At 41.1% G+C, this 17,177-nt stretch overlaps 1 protein-coding gene across 4 annotated transcripts; it reads right to left on the bottom strand.

Annotated features, from left to right (window-relative positions):
* Positions 1 to 12,221: 12,221 nt before the first annotated feature.
* zmat5 (zinc finger, matrin-type 5) lies at positions 12,222 to 17,157 on the bottom strand. Of its 4 annotated transcripts, none has more exons than XM_071351619.1 (6): positions 16,980 to 17,157; positions 15,835 to 16,011; positions 13,856 to 13,918; positions 13,685 to 13,765; positions 13,258 to 13,366; positions 12,222 to 13,110 (listed from the first exon to the last, which is right to left on the bottom strand). In XM_071351619.1, the coding sequence occupies exons 2-6, from the start codon at positions 15,959 to 15,961 to the stop codon at positions 12,960 to 12,962; spliced, it is 531 nt and encodes a 176-aa protein (XP_071207720.1). In that variant the 5' UTR covers positions 15,962 to 16,011; positions 16,980 to 17,157; the 3' UTR covers positions 12,222 to 12,959. The 4 variants fall into 4 exon arrangements, with proteins under 4 accessions (XP_071207720.1, XP_071207722.1, XP_071207721.1 ...); XM_071351621.1 differs by having other exon boundaries at positions 16,805 to 17,156; XM_071351620.1 differs by lacking the exon at positions 16,980 to 17,157 and adding an exon at positions 16,569 to 16,848.
* Between the last annotated feature and the right edge of the window lie 20 nt (positions 17,158 to 17,177).

The following is a 17,177-nucleotide window of genomic DNA, read 5'->3' as shown; positions in this document are numbered from 1 at the left end:
GGCCTGGTGCGTGGTACCGGAACTGGAGGTACCGGGCTGAGGGCACGCACCTCAGGGCGAGTGCGGGGAGAAGGAACAGTGCGTACAGGGCTCTGGAGACGCACAGGTAGCTTAGTGCGTGGTGCCGGAACTGGAGGCACCGGGCCGGAGACACACACCACAGGAAGAGTGCGTAGAGGAGGAATTGGGCTCTGGAGACGCACTGGAGGCTTGATGCGTGGTGTAGGCACTGGTGGTAATGTGCTGGAGACACGCACCACAGGGCTAGTACGTGGAGGAGGAACAGGGCTCTGGAGACGCACAGGAAGCTTGATGCGTGGTGTAGGCACTGGTGGTAATGGGCTGGAGACACGCACCTCAAGGCTATTGCGGGGAGCAGGAACAGTGCGTACAGGGCTCTGGAGACGCACATTAGACCTAGTGCTTGGTGCCGGAACTGGTTGTACCGGGCTGGGGACATGCATCTCAGGATGAGTGCAAAAGGTAGGAACAGGACACACCGGGTTGTGAAGGTGTACTGGAGACCTGGTATGTATAGCCGGCATCAAATCTTCCGGAACTTTACCACCAGTTTCAGGCTGAGTACGAGGAACTGACACAGGTGGCATCGGACAGCTAACACGCTCCTCAGGGAAAATGCCATGCATACTCTGCCAAACCAACAGCTCTCTCTCTTCACTCTCTTCACAACTCCTCGAATGTCTCATAATCTCCCCTTCGTTCACTCTCCTCCAATCTGTCCAATAACTCCTCGACCATCTCAGACTCACCCCTCAACTTCGCCGACTTCTCCAAGTGCCCCCCTCCAAGAATTTTTTTGTGCTGTTTCTTGGGCTTCCTACCGTGTCGCCGTGCTGCCTCCATCTCTGCCTTGGGGCAGTGATATTCCCCTGGCTGTGACCAGGGTCCTCTCCCGTCTAGGATCTCCACCCACGTCCAGGAGTCTTGACATCGCTGCTGTTGCTTTATTTTCCGCTGCTTGGTCCGTTGGTGGGTAATTCTGTCACGATCGTCTACTGGAGAGAATGAGGACCAAGGCGCAGCATGTGAAAAGAACATCTTCTTTTTATTAAGAAGAGAGCAAACACGAAACGAAACACTTTACAAACTAACAAAAACCAAAACAAACAAACGACCGTGAAGCTACTAACGTCGTGCACACACACAGGCTACAAACGTTCAATATAGACAATTACCCACAATACATGATGCCTATGGCTGCCTAAAATATGGCTCCCAATCAGAGACAAATGAAAAACATCTGTCTCTGATTGAGAACCACTCAGGCAACCATAGACATACCTAGACACATCACTCAACCATAGACTATTCTAAACACCTACACTGAACACAACCCCATCTACTCTATGAACCCCCCTAAACCATACAACCACACTAGATAATACAAAAACACATAATACACCATGTCACACCCTGACCTAACTAAAATAATAATGAAAACAAAGATAACTGAGGCCAGGGTGTGACAGTGTATAACATGTGGCACTACAGCCTGCCCTTGCAAAGCACGTAGCCAACGGCATTTATTCTACATATATTTTTATTCATCAGCACATAAAGAACATGCACAGTACATACACAACATAACTCTACAGTACCAACGGCAGTTTCTAAAGAAATTACCCTACCTATTGTAGAGAATGAATTTAGAGATGTGGAGATATCATTTGGGGAATTTCGTAGACACCGATTATAATAGTTGTCATCAGCAAACCTGAGATGCATCTGCCAATCTCTATCTCTAGAGTCACTGTTCCGATTGCTGGCTCACCCCAATTCTACTTCTAAACACACAGCACATGTACATGTAAATAATACCAAGTAATATGATTTGTGTACTTCCTCTGTGGTGTTTATCTTCTAAGTCAGATGTATTTATTAAAATGATTATGCAAATGATAGTTATTATTGCAAAAAAGTACATCGTACATGAACGTTTTCTGTAAATATTTATATTCTGTGAATGTGGAGACAGTTTGAAAGGACATTTAAATGTATGTTTTGTTTGGCTTTTGACATGGTCCACCAAAACAACATTAAGCTATTATTTAGATTTTTACATGGTTCTATTTTCTTAATGTAAGAAGAGATACTTTTTATCAAAGATCAAGATATCAAGAATGCAAACATATACTCTTTTTTTTAAATCAGGGTTCCAATGTATGATTCCCAGGTTTACAGAAACTGGAATATCATTCTAACACAATTAGTAATCTGTTAATGGCCATGTACTTACATTTGTTGGCCATGTACTTGACATTTTGCTCTTTTGTCATATTGCTTTTTTAGAAATCTATGTTTTCTCTTTATCATATATGAAGAATTTAACTATCATTTTAATGAAATGCTATATATATTCTCTTGCTCTTTTTATCACAAGCTGAATCAAGTCTGTATCATACCAGAAAATAGTATATCAAATAGTGAAAAAGAACAGGGCTTGCAATAGTCTACCTTGATGAGGGTGACTAAATGTTGCTCGGTTATCTGTTCATATATGAGAAATAACTGTTTGACATTATATGCATTTGCAAAATGTGAAATAGCCAGTTTAATAGACAATACATACAAAAATAGTAAAGCAATGATATTGTATATGACCAATGTTACATTGCATTAATGAGGAGAATATGTTAATGTACAGTTTGTTGAGAGTGATCTGATGTTTTTTCATATCTGTCAATGTGTTGTCATATGAAGCAGTTTTGTTCTTTACATGTGACTGTGATTTTCATCAAGTCAAACATAGTGCAGCTCTGATACTTTGTGCCAAACGCGGGGGGAAATGCACATATCAATAATTTCAGAATAACATGTTTTAGGGATTGAATATTCTTGATTGAAATATAACTTGCAAACAAATGTATTTCTTATCAGAAATAAATGTCTTACAAATAAATACTAACGCAATATACTGTATACTGTATGGACATGGTGTATAGAAATGACCCCTCATGTGAACCTTCAAGTGTCCTCGCACTGTCTGTTGTTGCCTTTGGTTGAACATTCTATGGCATTCTTTCAGCATCAGTAATCTCATCCTATGCACTGTAATTGCACATATGTACCCGTCACCACATCAAATATACATTTATTAACATGATGTCTGGATGCATGTTGTCCAATAAACAAACACAAATGTGATAGCCTTGTCCAATGTTGATTTTATACCTATCGTACGGATACAGTAACTTTTAAGGGAACAGACATGAGTATTGTAATGTTTTAAGCTCTAGTGTGTACAAGTCTCCCTCGCCGCGCAAGCGTTCACATGCCACATCTATTTCTATGGGCACAAGCACTGTTTATGACACAAACTGTTCACACCCCTCTTGTTGGTGGAGAGAATTTTGCAGGTTCAAAGCTTATTTCCTGAAATTCTACACATTTCGTCATGGGGTGCAAAGAAAACTTTGCAGTTTTAAAGCAGATTTGCTTGCAATTCTATACATTTTGCCATGTCTAATATGTTTTCATGTGTTATTTGAGTGACAAAAAAATTACAACAATATGTATGGGCTAAAAAACAAAATAGAAAAACGTTAGCTGACATGGGCTAGTTGATCTGGACATTTCTGACAAGTTATAAATAGCTCTCTAGGGTATGCAATGACTAACATGACAAGAGGAACTGATGATGCACTACCCAATTTTGAAATTGCACCTTAGGCATTCTACTATTACAACTTTCAAGAGTACGTTTAAAGCCGGACTGAGTTCCTGAACAAAATATATATATATATATTATTGTAATTCTGTGGGTGGGGGGGACCCCGCGCCACCCCTGCCGACCCCTTGCGCCACCCCTAGCGGGCACGCCCCACAGTTTGGGTACCATGTGTTATGTTGTGAGCCAATAGGTGATATACACATTCATATAAGATGGTCTCAAAATCTACTCAGGGAAGTTACTAGAATGTGACAGAAATGAGGAAATTATACAGAATTGTGTAGCTGCTTTCTAATGAGGTTTGAATATGAATCTTCCAGCTGCTTTCTGTGACAACACCATTAGTGTTGTGGCTGTATCTATACGGTTTAATCCCAACAGGACAGATGGTGGCCCTCCCTTCAGACAGACGTAAGGAGCTCTGGGTCCCTGGGACTCAAATCCCAGCATGTGTAGACAGGACAACTTCTTATACTGAACAGTGGCAGACATCATTAAGAGATAGCCCTGGGTGATATGGACAAAATCCATATCGCAATAAATTGCCTGAATTGATGCAATAACGATAAATAGTACGATATGTTTATAACAATGTGCACCACCGTTTAAAAAAAATATCCTTTAAACTACTACTACTAGTTTGATGGTTATATGGGTCCCATTAACAATCACCCATAGTAGCAAACTTATTTAATTTCAAACTTCACATTTCTCTAGTATAGGCTACTTGTTGTAATAAACTACATCAGCAAAAGTGATCGGTATGGTCGGTGTCGATAGTTTTCAGTTTATCACCCCACTTCTGTTACGAAACATCCCAATGTTCAGTAAACCATACAGTGATGGAAAAGGAGACAGACTTGGTAGGAGACAGACTGGGTAGGAGACAGACTGGAAATTGGAATGTCAATGTTCTTGGTCCATTTCACTTTCTTTTCAGCCTACTATAGTAAATCACATGGGAAGTCATACCAGAGAGGAGAGTGAATTGAAAGTTCTGTTTTAGGTGACTATAATTATGAATCAATTATTCATATGGCAAAGTTCCAGGAAACCTGTATGAAATTCCCACCCACAGCCTCTAGGGTCTGAACTACAGAATGGAACTTCTTTCTGCCCTGTTTCCTAACATGATGCAAATTATAAAGACAGTGAATACTCAAGTGTGATTGATAAAGTGACATTATCTGAAGCTAAATCAGCAGTAAAACATGTGGCTATGCTGTTGTATGAAAATATATTTTCAAGGGATGGATGGGTGGTATATTAACCTGACAGCCAACCTAGCATTAATATTATATCACCATGAATGTAAAATCAATATTAATAGTGTCAAATCAATACACCACAGTAAAGGCAAGGTTCTTTTGGAAACAGATGGAACATAGTTGACAATAATAAGTTACTGTCCCATTGCAAATGAAATCTGTCATTTGATCACGCGGCTTAATTTTCTATGAAACCAAGCAACTAAGCTAAACATATTCAAATTCCTACACAGTATTCTTCACAGATACTTTGTTTATTGTTATTTCACCAGTTACTGCCCAAAGGGTTCCTAAATCTCTGGTTGTTTACGTGTCAGAATCCTACTTGATGATATCGTGTCTTGACAAGCTGATGACCCGAGAGGCTCTAACATGGAGGCTCTCACTGAATTCTGAGTTTAGTTCCAAACAAGGCATGCCTTCTCTTTACCCCTCTGACAGTGACAGGGCTATGACTCACACACAGGAAAAGCACTCCCTTTCTCTCTCGAGGTCCTCCATCTCACAACACGAGTCTGGCAGACTGTCTATAACATTCCCCTAAGGGGACTTTGGCAGACACTAGTTGCTGGCTTTAGCTAGCCAAAGATCTCTCAAAGGACTCTAATGGCGCTAAGGGAGAGCTCCAGAAGTGATGAGACAGAAGGGGATGGATGTGACTGGCAGTACAATTCAGACTTTTAGACAGACTTTGGATCATATTGATGACTGTATATTTGGTCCCCTGGGAGAAGAACAGAAATTAATTGTTTACTTGATCATAAGAACTTATTTTTTTGAATGCTGGTAAATAGCCAAAGAATACAATAAACTGAAATGATGATGTAATGGATCTAAAAGGGGATATGGTGCCCATACACCACAGTGCTGTTTATAACGGCTTTCTTTCAGCAGTGCAGATATGCATGTCACGACTTCAACCGAGGCAGGCTCTCCTTCCCGTTCGGGTGGCGCTCGGCGGTCGTCGTCACCGGCCTACTAGCTGCCACTGACTCTTTTTCCTCCCCCTCCTTATGTGTTGATTTGTATCACCTGTGTTTAGTTAATTGTTTATTAGTGTGGCTTTATTAGTCAGCCAGCCCGTACGCTTCTTTGTGCGGGATTGTTACATTGTAGCTTTTTGGATTTCGGGAGTGGAGATTATTATTGTGGACTGGGTTTGTTTATCGTGTCGTTGGACCGTTGTGTGACACCCAGTACGTCCGTGTTGGACATTTTGTTTGCCAGTTGGGTATTAAAGACTCAACATATTGAAGCTCCGCTGTTCCTGCGTCTGACTTCGCACCTCCCCGACACCCAGGTCGTTACAATGCAGAAACTAATTAAAATTGAATGATGGTAATCTATGCCTTTATTCCTTTTCCATCTTTTTTCTTTTGCATATCCGGTTTCCTAACTCCTTATCGCCCTTCATAGACTGTAACACATACCATCTTAGCAAAGAGAAGAGTCGAAATAAATTATATTCTAGGGGACTACAAAATCTAATAATATCGACATCCCTTTGAAAACATCTAGACAACTTTCCAGACAATGAAAAAAAGAAATCCCTGAGACACATTTTAAGTTTAGCATATTTTTGTGGATAGAGTAAGACTCAACACTTCTGTTTTAAAGATTCATAGAACATGTTATTCTCCTGAGATTTGCCAAGCCGTTTAAAGTATTTATATTTGTTCGAAGAGAAACAGAGGTCGGTGCCGTTTAAGATGAGGGAGGATGATTTGTTTTTTATGAGCACGGGCTTATTTCTATTACAGCATATTGGATAACTGTCATTCATATTCCATTCACCCAGCTCAATGTAACATCAATAGGTTTAGGCTACTATAAAATACTCAAAAATTTCCTGTACCGATCATGAGTTTGCTACAACCTAGCCTATTATTTAAAGTTTACAATGTAGGTGCACAGGTAAAGAGAATGTTGAGTAATCGCGGTGACAGTGACACATTCAATACCGCCTTGCACACTCTTGCCTGCATCTATCTGATCTAGGGTGTAATCATTAGTCCAACAGTTGCAAATTTGAGTTTATATTGGACAAGTATGTTTATCTCCGTTTGCTTCCATTTAAGAAAGGTTTTCAACAGAATCGACGGAATGAATACACCCCTGATCACACACAAACAGCTCACTTTCATAGCTGCCACATAAAAACAGCATGATCACTTTGCTCATTGTATATATAATTCCTTCTTGCAACTATATATGTGCTTTCCTCCTCTCTCCTTTTTCCTTCGCTTGTGGACTTCAGTGCACAACGCGTCAGCTGTCTGTGACCAGGCGGAAAAACCTTTCCAGGCCAAACCTTCATATTATGACCGCTAACCGCTACACACAGCCTACATCATTGTCACTTTAGAGTCAACTAGAACTATTAGAACTTAGTAAACCCGCTACAATCATGCAGTACAGTGTAGTCAGAAAACAGTTAAGCAGTTACACCAATATATTAATAAAACCAAAAGCTTACCTTGACTTGGAAGAGTTCCAGTGTTGGATAGCTATAGCTAGCTAGCTAACATAGCATGCCTCTCTGTTTGAGCCGGGTGTTTGAGTAGGCTAAACTAGCTAGCTGCATAAGCAGTTTAGCCGTTACACCGGTGGGCCCCGGTGGGCCCCGGTGGCAATAAATTAATAAAACCAAAAGCTTGCCTTGACTTGGAAGTTCCAGTATTGAATAGCCATAGCCAGCTAGCTAACAAATCATCCCTCTCTGTTTGAGGTGGGTGTTTGAGTAGGCTAAACTATTTAGCTGTATTTGCTAGCTAAGTAAATGTGAAAGTAAAAAAACACAACCAAATCTCTCTCTCTCTCTCTGTGTTGCGTTTCCTTAATTTAGGAAGAAATGAATGTTCAAAACTGTTCAACTATTGTCTTTCTCTCTCTTTGAGTCAACTACTCGCCACATGTTATGCACTGCAGTGCTAGCTAGCTGTAGCTTATGTTTTCAGTACTAGATTAATTATCTAATCCTTTGATTGGGTGGAGAACATGTCAGTTCATGCTGCAAGAGCTCTGATAGGTTAGAGGACATACTCAGGAAGTTGTCATAACTACTGTGTAAGTCTATGGGGGGTGAGAACTATGAGCCTCCTAGGTTTTGTATTGAAGTCAATGTACCCAGAGGAGGACAGAAGCTTGCTGTCCTCCGGCTAAACATGGTGCTACCCTACAGAGTGCTGCTGAGGCTACTGTAGTCCTTCATTGCAAAACATTGTGTTTTAATCAATTATTTGGTTAAGTGAATCTGTATTTAGTATAGTTTTATCTAAAAAGGATATATTTTTTTCTGTTTCACTATTTCGATTTTTATGAAATTCATTGAGGAGGATGGTCCTCCCATTCCTCCTCTGAGGAGCATCCACTGAAGAGAAAGATGAAATGGTTGGACGGTTTTTAAACAGGATCTACGTTTGGAATAGTGCCTGCAGGTACTGAATTACTGAGAGGCAAGAGAGCAACTGGGGGTAAGCCTGGGACTCGTTCCCCAAAAGGCGATGCAAAAGGTTGCTCGTCTCTTAATTAAACGTTTAGACTTTTGGTGCTTGTCTCGGGAAGGGGAGAATGTGCCCAGCCTCAATAATGATTCATTCATGCATCTCGGACTGCCTACCAATGATGGGTCCAATCAAGCAGCCGCCTACACTATGAATATATGATAAATTATCCCACTTCGTCTTTACCAACTATTATTGCGGCATAATACATTAATCAACCTTTATTTTCCATTAATTTTCAATCAACCTTTGGATTCCAAACAAAGCAGTGAAATGTTTATTAGATACTTATCAGCCAAATATTAATTTCCAATCGTTTTATGTTGTTTGTTTTCTAGAACTGCATAATGATCTACATTCTTACCATGAAAATTCCATGTGTTGCCCCTAATTCCAAGCTATCTACTAGGGGGATATAAAAGATAAAAAGATTACATTAATGATTAATGACCAATCTGTGAAATGAGGTTTGACCTGGCTGGCATGTGCTGCTCCTCAAACAACTGAGTCAACATCAACATCTGTTCCTGGTGCATATGCTTTCAGCAGACAGGCTGAAGACTTGCTGCTAGGGAGCCATTTCTCTTACAACTGTGTGTTACAAATCAAAAGTAAAACATGGTAGTGTTGATTTGGTGTTACTCTGCATTTAACCGTAAGCCCATAAAATTCAGATTCCATGCTTGAATGACTGGATTGTGAAAAACAAACCGACTCACAGTCTGGACCTCTGCTACTGCCTGGTGCCTAGAGCACAAGTCAATAACGAAACATCTGTAGGGACTTCTGAAGATTAACAAAACAACACAAGCCGCTTTTAGTAACACCTATGTCAAACGCAATCACTCTCGCAAGAACGTTCAACATCAACCTGTTATAAAATAGCCTACTGCGATATTTCCAAGACACAGGCAACTTGTTTAATCATGGATTCAAGGAAGACAGCCTCTATGTACAACAGAGCTCCATTGGGACTCGGCTTGTAAGTCTCTCTTGCTGAGTTGAGAGAGCTTGTTGATGTGTCACATTTCAGCAGGGAATTGACTCATTATTCAGTACTGTAACTTCTCATTTGTGGAGGTTAAGGTCTTAAAGAGCAGTTATGATGGTAAAGGAGAGCAGTGCAGCTAAAGGGCACAGAGTGTACAGACAATTAAGCAATCAATGCAAGCTGCATATTAATGACATTGAAGTTACTAGTGATAGCTAAAAACTTTTGTACTTGGAATTGTGTTTGGTTAAAATGACTGTACATGTTGGTGAATAGTTTGAGTACATGCAAAACTACAAGTGTGGATGCAAGTCATCCACAGTAAAATGTAATAACTTTTTGGTAATTACCAACTTAATTATGTTAAGTTATTGTATGCCTGGGAATCTCAGGGCCAGTGAAACATATCAAAGCTCTCGGTGGCAGTTACGCAGACACTAAGGCTTTGAGACAAGTCTTTAACTGTAGTCCTGTTCCAATATTGGCCTTGAAAGTTTTTATCACAGAGCCCAGAGATGCGAGACAGCCAGCACGGTCATAATATTCATCAGAATATTATTCACACTGCCGGCCAACCAACCAGGGCAGGATCCAACTGTCCTGTCATCTCCCTCAGGGAGCCTATCTGAAACAAATTGAAAATGTTCTTTTAGGGTGTAGCGGTTTCGGTTTCAATCTGTGTCACTGTCACAGGAAAGGCAGATGCTGCCAGCAAAGGGTCCCTGTCACAGGGTGATGGGACATCCTACCAAGATCTGGTCTGGACCGCAGCTGTGTGGCACATACGGACAGACCTCCATTAACACACTGAAGTAATGTCCTGAATACCACTTGTCTAGTTGTTCTTGCAAGTGAAACAGGGGAAATGACAATACGTCCAGTTAAAACACTATTTTATTACCAGAAGATAGGAAATTTAAAACCATTTTGTTACACAAGTGGCCAGCCATCCTTGGTACGTGGACAACATCATTGGCGAGGTAATCACTCGTGGACAGACTACGTAAACATAAATGGTATCGTAGATCTGTCATGATACGAAAAGGTTTGATAACGAGCAGCATTAGTTCCGATGCTTTGGACAAATCACGATTTTCTCTTCTTTCGAAAAACATAAGGGGAGGGGACATTTGGCCAATAGACTTGCCTGTAACTCAGAGAGAGGGTGGAGCTCTTTGTTCCGGTTCCGATCCTCGTTCTCTTAATACGGACCCAGAACTTAATTGGAGGTAAAACAGTATGCCATCCATTATAAATAAATCATCCCAACATGGACAAACGACTTTCCCATCACATAGAATATGTGGAGGGAAGCAAATCACAAAATACAAAATAATTTTTAAAAATAAACTCAGCAAAAAAAGAAACGTCCCTTCTTCAGAACCCTGTCTTTCAAAGACAATTTGTAAAAATCCAAATGACTTCACAGATCTTCATTGTAAAGGGTTTAAACACTGTTACCCATGCTTGTTCAATGAACCATAAACAATTACTGAACATGCACTGGTGGAACGGTCTTTAAGACACAGTTATGAAAACTTAGGACACTAAAGAGGCCTTTCTACTGACTCTGAAAAACACCAAAAGAAAGATGCCCAGGGTCTCTGCTCATCTGCGTGAACGTGCCTTAGGCATGCTGCGAGGCATAAGGACTGCAGATGTGGCCAGGGCAATAAATTGCAATGTCCGTACTGTGAGACACCTAAGACAGAGCTACAGGGAGACAGGACAGACAGCTGATCGTCCTCGCAGTGGCAGACCACGTGTAAAAACACCTGCACAGGATCGGTACATCCGAACATCACACCTGCGGGACAGGTGCAGGATTGCAACAACTGCCAGAGTTACAACAGGAACAACAATCCCTCCATCAGTGCGCAGACTGTCCGCAATAGGCTGAGAGAGGCTGGACTGAGGGCTTGTAGGCCTGTTGTAAGGCAGGTCCTCACCAGACATCACCGGCAACAACGTCGCCTATGGGCACAAACCCACCGTCGCTGGACCAGACAGGACTGGCAAAAAGTGCTCTTCACTGACGAGTCGTGGTTTTGTCTCACCAGGGATGATGGTCGGATTCGCGTTTATCGTCAAAGGAATGAGCGTTACACCGAGGCCTGTACACTGGAGCGGGATCGATTTGGAGGTGGAGGGTCCGTCATGGTCTGGGGCGGTGTGTCACAGCATCATCGGACTGAGCTTGTTGTCATTGCAGGCAATCTCAACGCTGTGCGTTACAGGGAAGACATCCTCCTCCCTCATGTGCTACCCTTCATGCAGGCTCATTCTGACATGACCCTCCAGCATGACAATGCCACCAGCCATACTGCTCGTTCTGTGTGTGATTTCCTGCAAGACAGGAATGTCAGTGTTCTGCCATGGCCAGCAAAGAGCCCAGATCTCAATCCCATTGCTCATGTCTGGGACCTGTTGGATCGGAGGGTGAGGGCTAGGGCCATTCCCCTCAGAAATGTCCAGGAACTTGCAGGTGCCTTGCTGGAAGAGTGGGGTAACATCTCACGACAAGAACTGGCAAATCTGGTGCAGTCAATGAGGAGATGCACTGCAGTACTTAATGCAGCTGGTGGCCACACCAGATACTTACTGTTACTTTTGATCCCCCCTTTGTTCAGGGACACAATATTCCATTTCTGTTAGTCACATGTCTGTGGAACTTGTTCTGTTTATGTCTCAGTTGTTGAATCTTGTTATGTTCATACAAATATTTACACGTTAAGTTTGCTGAAAATAAATGCAGTTGACAGTGAGAGGACGTTTCTTTTTTTTACTGAGTTTATATCACGGTAGCCACTCCACTACTGCTGCTTTCCTGAGGCAATCATTTAAAAAGCATTAGAACCTCACATTCTGTACATTTCCAACTCAGAATACAAGGACCAACTCAACAAAATCTCTGCATGCACGCAACTCAATTTGAATGTAGTCTGATGGAAAAAAATCTATTAAAATGTGAAGATTACAAATTCACTCACTTCTTTCAAGTAAAAGTTTGAGCCCTAATAGCAATTAATGATCCGCTCTTGCATCACCACATCAAACTTTGAGCAAGAAATGATGAACCAGCTTTAAAGCTCCCATGCAGTCTAAATACTTTTTTTATTCACTGTATGTCTAATAAATCACTGTGTGTTTATTTCATGAAAATATTTATTTCCCTGAGGCTCCTTTTGCCATTGAAATGCTCAGTCTGATCGTGTGGGCGTGTTGATACAAATTTAAATATATTAACATACACAACCCCGATTGGTGGATAGGATCGTCTAGACTCTGAGCCTACCCTGCTTACCCCTTCAAAGCAGGATACATATACAAATAAAAGATGACTGGTCATTGGTCAGAATAATCAAATCAGTTACCAAAAAAATCCACCCCACCTGAACAGGTTGAAAATCCAGTTCTTTTTTTTCCAAACAGCTCTTACACAAAAAGGGCATTATCACAATTTTAACAAATTTCAGTGTGAAACTGCCATTAACTGCACTGCCCCTTCAACCCCATTCAGTTCGGACTTTGACTTTCCATCCTCCAGGGGGAGGGGGCCGAAGGGAGGGAGGAAGGTCAGGAATGGTGAGGAAATGTTGCGGTATGTCATTCTCTGGTTGATTATCTTCATCCTCCTCATCTTCCTCTTTCAGAACACTGTAGAGAGTAAAATACTTTAAGAAAGTATATTTTCACACTAACTGTATCAAATCTGACTCCATGCAAGCGTAAATAACATATTTTAGCACTAACATGCACTGTATGTAAGTACTGACAGCCTTTGACCATTGATTCATACTGTACCTTCCACTGCTGAGGGCGGCTCTCTTCTTCTCTCTCCTGGTGAGCCACTCCTCTATGCTCCGCTCAGGGGACGCTCTGTGCTCCGGGTCCTCTCTGCTCCGTCTTTCATCTAGACATTAGACTACACCTCTTAATATGGATTTCATTAACACAATCACCATGGGAACTTTGAATTCTGAGTGAAATTAGTGAAGATGATTACTATTATAGATTTCATTGAACCACCTAAATTAACAGAGTGGCATTGTGTGTTCATAATTGAAATACCAGAGTAACTTGCCACCATAATGACGGAAAATTGTACTTCTTAAAAATGTTAGCATCATGCAAGGTTGCGACAACAACGACAGCATTGCTCATAAATTACCACTCTCAAGTTGAGGACCATGTCCATGGCAGACAGTGCCATCTTGTGGAAACAACTCACCTTCAATCTGCATTCTTAAGTTCTCCATGTCCCTCTCTGACATGTGAGAGAACCTACAGTTGTTGCCAAACACACACTGGCCTGATGCAAAGGACAAAAAAAGAAGCATTACACACCGATTGTTGTAAGGGTCTTTCATTAAAATGTTCATTCTATCTTTGTTGTCTTTACCTGTCTGAAGAAATTTCCTGCAGGGTTTCTTAGTTTGTTCATCATACAGGACGGCTGCTGCATCTGTGATGAGAGAAGAGGTGCCATATTGTCTACAGCCTGTTACGACAAGTATCTGTCAGATGTTGCCAGAAGATACCAACCCTAACGGAAAACATACAGTAGCCACAACAGCCACTTTGGAATGGCAGTGTCAGCCAATTATCTCCTTTGTTGTTCAACGTGATGTGCCATTCAGTAATGGCTGCTGTGGCTACTGCTAGCTAGCATGAAGACGATAAGGGCAGTTTTCCAGGAAAACTGGCTGTAAGTATTTCAATCTTCTCGATGGAACAGTGTGGATAAAGGTAAACATTTGGAGTACAATGGCATATCCCCAACCCTGCATTGAGGTATGTTTTCTGACCACAGTGCAGCTCAGTGTAAACAAGTGTAAGGGTAGGATTGGTATCTTCTGGCAACGGTCATAACAACAATGGACTGCAATTTCATTCAGAAAAGGACTCGAACTGAAATGTATTTGATCACATCATTCTGAATTGAATCACAACCATCTCTTTATGCTGTTATTTTGTTTAATTACGTTCCATGTCTTCTAATTGGTTACTGTGTCAAACCTTTAAGCCCTGATCTGATGATCTGAAGTCAAAACATGCTATTTTTAAATATGTCTACTGAAATGCCAAGTAAATAAAGCCTTTTTAAATCAAGAAGTGCCTGCATTCGTTCTTTAAGAGTGCAAGATAATTATTTTTTCTACATTTAACATTTACGAAGTGGTGGCCACCATCCTCTTTCTTTTTTTCTGCCAGTCTATAGAGTGCCCTTTTTCAAAGAGCACCTTATACCAAGACTCCGTTATTATCATTTTTTTTAAAAGGTCAATCAGCAGTTGCTAAATCCATTTTTAGAGTTACAAATTAATGATATGTACCCACTGATTCTTAAAAAATATAACTTATAAATGCCTCATGAGCTTAGTTTAACTGTCATCAGAATGCAAAATATATGCTAGTTTTACTCCAATGTTTGTAAACAAAGTAAATGTAAACAAACACTGTATAGCCTAAAAAACATGGTTAAAACAATAATTCTGATATTATCGATGGTCAGTCCCTGTCCTTGCATCCATAGCTCTGTCTAGGAATTTGGGAGTGATTACATTTCTCCAGCCCCATCCCTCAGCTTTCTACCGAAACAGTGGCTTTGTTATTGTTTTAACTACTGATTGGCCCTCTAAGAGCACCATGCAGTTTTTTTCTGACACCAAACCATGTTGGACAAATGGTGCATTCAAGACAACTGGGAACTCCCACCCCAGAAAAAATTGTTTTCCCAGTCAGATTTTTTTACAGTCATCCAACTGTAAGTCAGAAACTCAAGCATCAAAAAATATATATAATAATAATATTTAACCTTTATTTAACCAGGTAGGCAGTTGAGAACAAGTTCTCATTTACAACTGCGACCTGGCCAAGATAAAGCAAAGCAGTGCGACAAAAACAACAGTTACACATAAACAAACGTACAGTCAATAACACAATAGAAAAATCTATGTACAGTGTGTGCAAATGTAGAAGAGTAGGGAAGTAGGTAATAAATAGGCCATAGAGGCAAAATAATTACAATTTAGCATTAATACTGGAGTGATAGATGTGCAAGTAGAGATACTGGGGTGCAAAAGAGCAAGAGGGTAAGTAATAATATGTGGATGAGGTAGTTGGGTGTGCTATTTACAGATTGGTGATCGGTAAGCTGCTCTGACAGCTGATGCTTAAAGTTAGAGGGGGAGATATAAGACTCCAGCTTCAGAGATTTTTGCAATTCGTTCCAGTCATTGGCAGCAGAGAACTGTAAGGAAAGGCAGCCATCATCCTAGATTTCTGACTTCCCTGACCTGAAAATCACTAACGTAAAGATTTCTCCTAGTCTTTTGTCTTAAAGGCACCATGAAACTCTTGGGAAATGAAACGACTTACCCCTGAAATTGTCAAACCAGGCCTTTTTAGATCTGTGGTGTTGAACACCATACAGGTGTTTTTTCCTGTTGTGCATGTTGTCCTGAAAGGACCGGTCACAGTAGTCACAGTAATACCGCTTCCCCATGGTTGAGATGCTGGTCTTCACTTCAGTCAGCTGTAGATACCCTCACATCTCTGAAACAAAACACACAATGATTTGCAACAATGACCACCACAATATAGGCCAAATCAAAGTGCTCAGACCTTGAGGTGCTTACCATAAATTCCACTTCAACTTACTGAGCCGGTGGGTAGGACAGTTGGTTCTTTAAACAGAGGGAATTTGAGTCAAAATATCTAAAGCTACTTATTATTAAACAACTTTCCAAACGTGGGTCTGTTGTAGACCCAAGTCCTCTGCTTACCTCATGTCAAAATACAAGTCCCCCACAAGTTATTCCTTTTTTGTCAACATATGGCGCACCTGCAGGACTTTTATTTTGACATGAGGTAAGTGGATAAGAAATGGGTCTACAACAGAACCACGTTCGGAAACTCTTCAATAAATGTTATTTCTTCAGATATTTTGACTCAAATTCCCCCGTGTTAATGACCAACCGTCATGACCACCGGCACAGTACGTTTGTGTAAGTAACGCTATATTTAACTTCTGAGGCGCATTCATTACGCCGAACCTGTTGCAAAACGTTTCTTAAACGGAAGCAAACGGAACGAAACGGGGAGGGACATACCTTACTTTTTTCAATACAAACTCTCGTGTTGCTCTGTTTGCTTCCGTTTGGTTCTTAATTAAACAATAAACGGCTTCCGAAATTAATACGTCCCAGGCTTCCTACGCTACGGACTGTTTTTGTGCAACTCAATGCCAATACAAAAAGGACCAACGCTGTAGTGTAAACACACCAGCGTTGCTAATAGCAGCTACTACTGGGTATGCAGGCTTTTGCTCCAACCTTACTCTACACACCTGATTATATAGGCTACTAATCCCGCAACCCCCTGCTCATCAGGGATTTGATTAGTTGAAGCAGGGCTGGAGAGAGCCGACTGCAGACCCTCTCACTCCAGCCAGGAGGGGAGGGGGAGGAACGGAAGCTAACGCAACATTTGTCTTTTAGTGTAAAGAAATAAGCAATACGAACCCTTTTATGTGAGAATTTAAAGACAATCCAAGGGACACTCAGTAAAAGTTTTCAGCCAACGTTACATTTTAGGAAATTGTTTAGCTGTAAACTGTTAAATTGTTATGATTTCGACAAAAGATTATTCGGAGCGAATGAATTTGTCAGCATCTTATCAGCAACACTAAAAATAAGTACATCCGGGTCACGGAATGGCGG

The sequence above is a fragment of the Salvelinus alpinus genome, chromosome 18 (genome assembly GCF_045679555.1).
Source record: "Salvelinus alpinus chromosome 18, SLU_Salpinus.1, whole genome shotgun sequence".
In the NCBI taxonomy this organism is placed as follows: domain Eukaryota; kingdom Metazoa; phylum Chordata; class Actinopteri; order Salmoniformes; family Salmonidae; genus Salvelinus; species Salvelinus alpinus.
This window is presented reverse-complemented; position numbering and strand designations above follow the sequence as displayed.